The 2,518-nt window shown below is 33.8% G+C and overlaps 1 protein-coding gene across 3 annotated transcripts in view; it reads left to right on the top strand.

Annotated features, from left to right (window-relative positions):
- Positions 1 to 2,518, top strand: part of CDK15 (cyclin-dependent kinase 15) — a 100,519-nt gene that overhangs the window by 15,628 nt on the left and 82,373 nt on the right. For all 3 annotated transcript variants that reach the window (XM_012655237.1, XM_012655243.1, XM_012655251.1), the window contains exon 4: positions 2,021 to 2,100. In XM_012655237.1, the coding sequence (XP_012510691.1) occupies positions 2,021 to 2,100 (80 nt within the window). The remainder of the gene's footprint in view (positions 1 to 2,020; positions 2,101 to 2,518) is intronic.

Raw genomic sequence — 2,518 nt, 5'->3', positions numbered from 1 at the left:
CATATACTCAGCTAAACTCTAGGGGTTATTGCTATAAAAGACGGAAGCAACAAAATAAGCTAAAGTAGTATTGGATTATAACCCAAAGTATAAAATAAATGTCTATGAGTCCATACTGATATGCATGAATCAATAAATTAGCAAATGGGACAGAAGAAATAAATGTCTCATGCAGAAAAATTCCAAATAAGTTATGTAGATAATACACCTTCAGTGAGGGCTACTTACAGTGACATTCATCCAAAAGTACATTATGGAATGAGGGAACAAAAGAGCAACGTTACCGTGGAGAAACCTGACAAACACTGCAGACAGGTCCACATGGAAAGTCATAAATCGTGATGCTAGTAGGCACCCTTAATACTGTGTGATAAAAATCGCACTTTATTTTCCCTAGACCCATAACCCCAGTCTAACTATAAGAAAAAACATCAGAAAAATTCCAAGAGAAGGGCATCTCACAAAATACTTGACCAGTACTTCTCAAAACTGTCAAAGTCATCGAAAACAAGAAAAGTCTGGGAAACTGTCACAGTCAAAAGATGCCTAAGGACACATGACAACTAAATGTAATCCTGAATGGGATCCTAGACAAAAAGAAAAAGGACATTAGGTAAAAACTAAAGAAATCCTAATAAATTATGGACTTTAGTTAATAATGTACCAATATTAGTGCATTAATTATAACAAATGTACCATATTAATGTAAGATGTTAACAATAGAAGAAATTGGATGTGCGGTATATGGGAACTTTCTGTACAATGCTCTCAATTCTTCTGTATTTCTAAAACTGTTCTGAAAAATGAAGTTGATAAAAACAAAACCAAAATTCTGCTGAGTATTGGTGAAGGAGTGGTAGAATGGCCACTATCATGACCAGTTAGTGTTATGATTACTCTGTGGGACAATTTGGGAACATAAGTTCAGTCAATGAAAACATGTGCACTGCATAATCTTTGATGTAGCAATTCTACCTCTACTTTAAGGAAATAATTGGGACTTTGCGAAAAGATTTACCTACTAATATGATCATCAGGGTTATTTTTATAATAGCTAAAAGCTAGAAGCAATTTAAAAGCATTTGGAATTGGTTAAATACATTGTAGTATATTTATATGATGAAATATTACATCATTATTAAATATCACCTTGTACAAGAATGAATAAGAGAAAATGTTAAATGGAGGAAAAACAGGTTATTAACAATATGATATGAATACCACATTATTAAAAACAGTATATTTATACCTGCATTAAAATCATCTCTGTTCTCAGCACTTAGCTTGATCATGAACAAAATGATGAATGAGGGGAGAGTAGGAGGAGATGAAGAGAGAGAGACCAGCCCAGGCAGATTGGGTAGCACTTAGAAGACCATTGTAAGAATTTGGCTTTTATTCTGAGTCAAATGTGGAGATATGGAGGATTTTGAACAGAGAAGTAATTTGTTTTGACTTTCATTTAAAAGGATACATCTGCCATTCTGTTGAAAGTAAACAGTAGGAATATCACAAGTGTACGAGCAGGGAGACTGCACCAAAGGGAAATGAAAAGAAAAATACACTTCAAAATATTATGAGGATGGATTTGGTGGGGTTTTTTGTTTTTGTTTTTTAGAGACAGAATCTAACTCTGTCACCCCAGCTGAAGTGCAGTGGCACGACCATAGCTTACTGCAGCCTGGAACTCCCGGCCTCAGGCGATCCTCCCGCCTCAGCCTCCCAAAGTGCTGGGATTACAGGCATGAGCCACTACACCTGGCCTGGTGGAGAGTTTTCTCTGTGCTTTTCTATATTATCCAAATTTTCTATAATGAACGTATATTGCTTTAGTAAAGAGAAAAATGTTTTGGGATACACGTATGTTAATATACATAAAACTTTTTATTTTAAGAAAATTGTAGATTCATATGCTGGAATACATTTCGAAGGAAAACTACTTTTGTTAATCCATCCTTAGTATAAATTGCTGATTTGAACCATCTCAATAAGTGTGTGCCTATCATCCCCTCTCTTCTAGAATAAATGGACAACTAGTGGCTTTAAAAGTCATCAGCATGAATGCAGAGGAAGGAGTCCCATTTACAGCTATCCGGGAAGGTAAGAACAGTAAAAATGGACCCAATAGATTTGTTTTGAGTCTTTGATTTAGTAAAAAATTCATTACATCTATCCATTAAGTATCTATTTTTGATACTTCTGGAAGTAACATTACAATTAAAATTTTATTCTTCATACAAGTTTTCTAAGAGTATGTACTATTATTTGATCATTTATTCTTGAAGAAATTAAGATTCAAAACTATTATATCACTTGACAAAAAAACTATGAACTCAATGAGTAATTACTAACATGTTCCATGTGTTTGGCCTTGTGCTGGGTGCTAAGGCTATATCTGTATAACCCCAGAAAATTCCTATAAAAGAGAAAAATATAAAATCACACAAATTCTTAGTAGGAAATTTTCCTGATCATAACATGTTGTTTAGATGGCACTTTTTTTTTTTTTTTTTTTTTG

The sequence above is a fragment of the Propithecus coquereli genome, unplaced genomic scaffold (assembly GCF_000956105.1).
Source record: "Propithecus coquereli isolate 6110/MARCELLA unplaced genomic scaffold, Pcoq_1.0 Scaffold113, whole genome shotgun sequence".
NCBI classification, from domain to species: Eukaryota; Metazoa; Chordata; class Mammalia; order Primates; family Indriidae; genus Propithecus; species Propithecus coquereli.
Note: the sequence above shows the minus strand (reverse complement) of the source record. Positions and strands in the feature narration are given on the sequence as shown.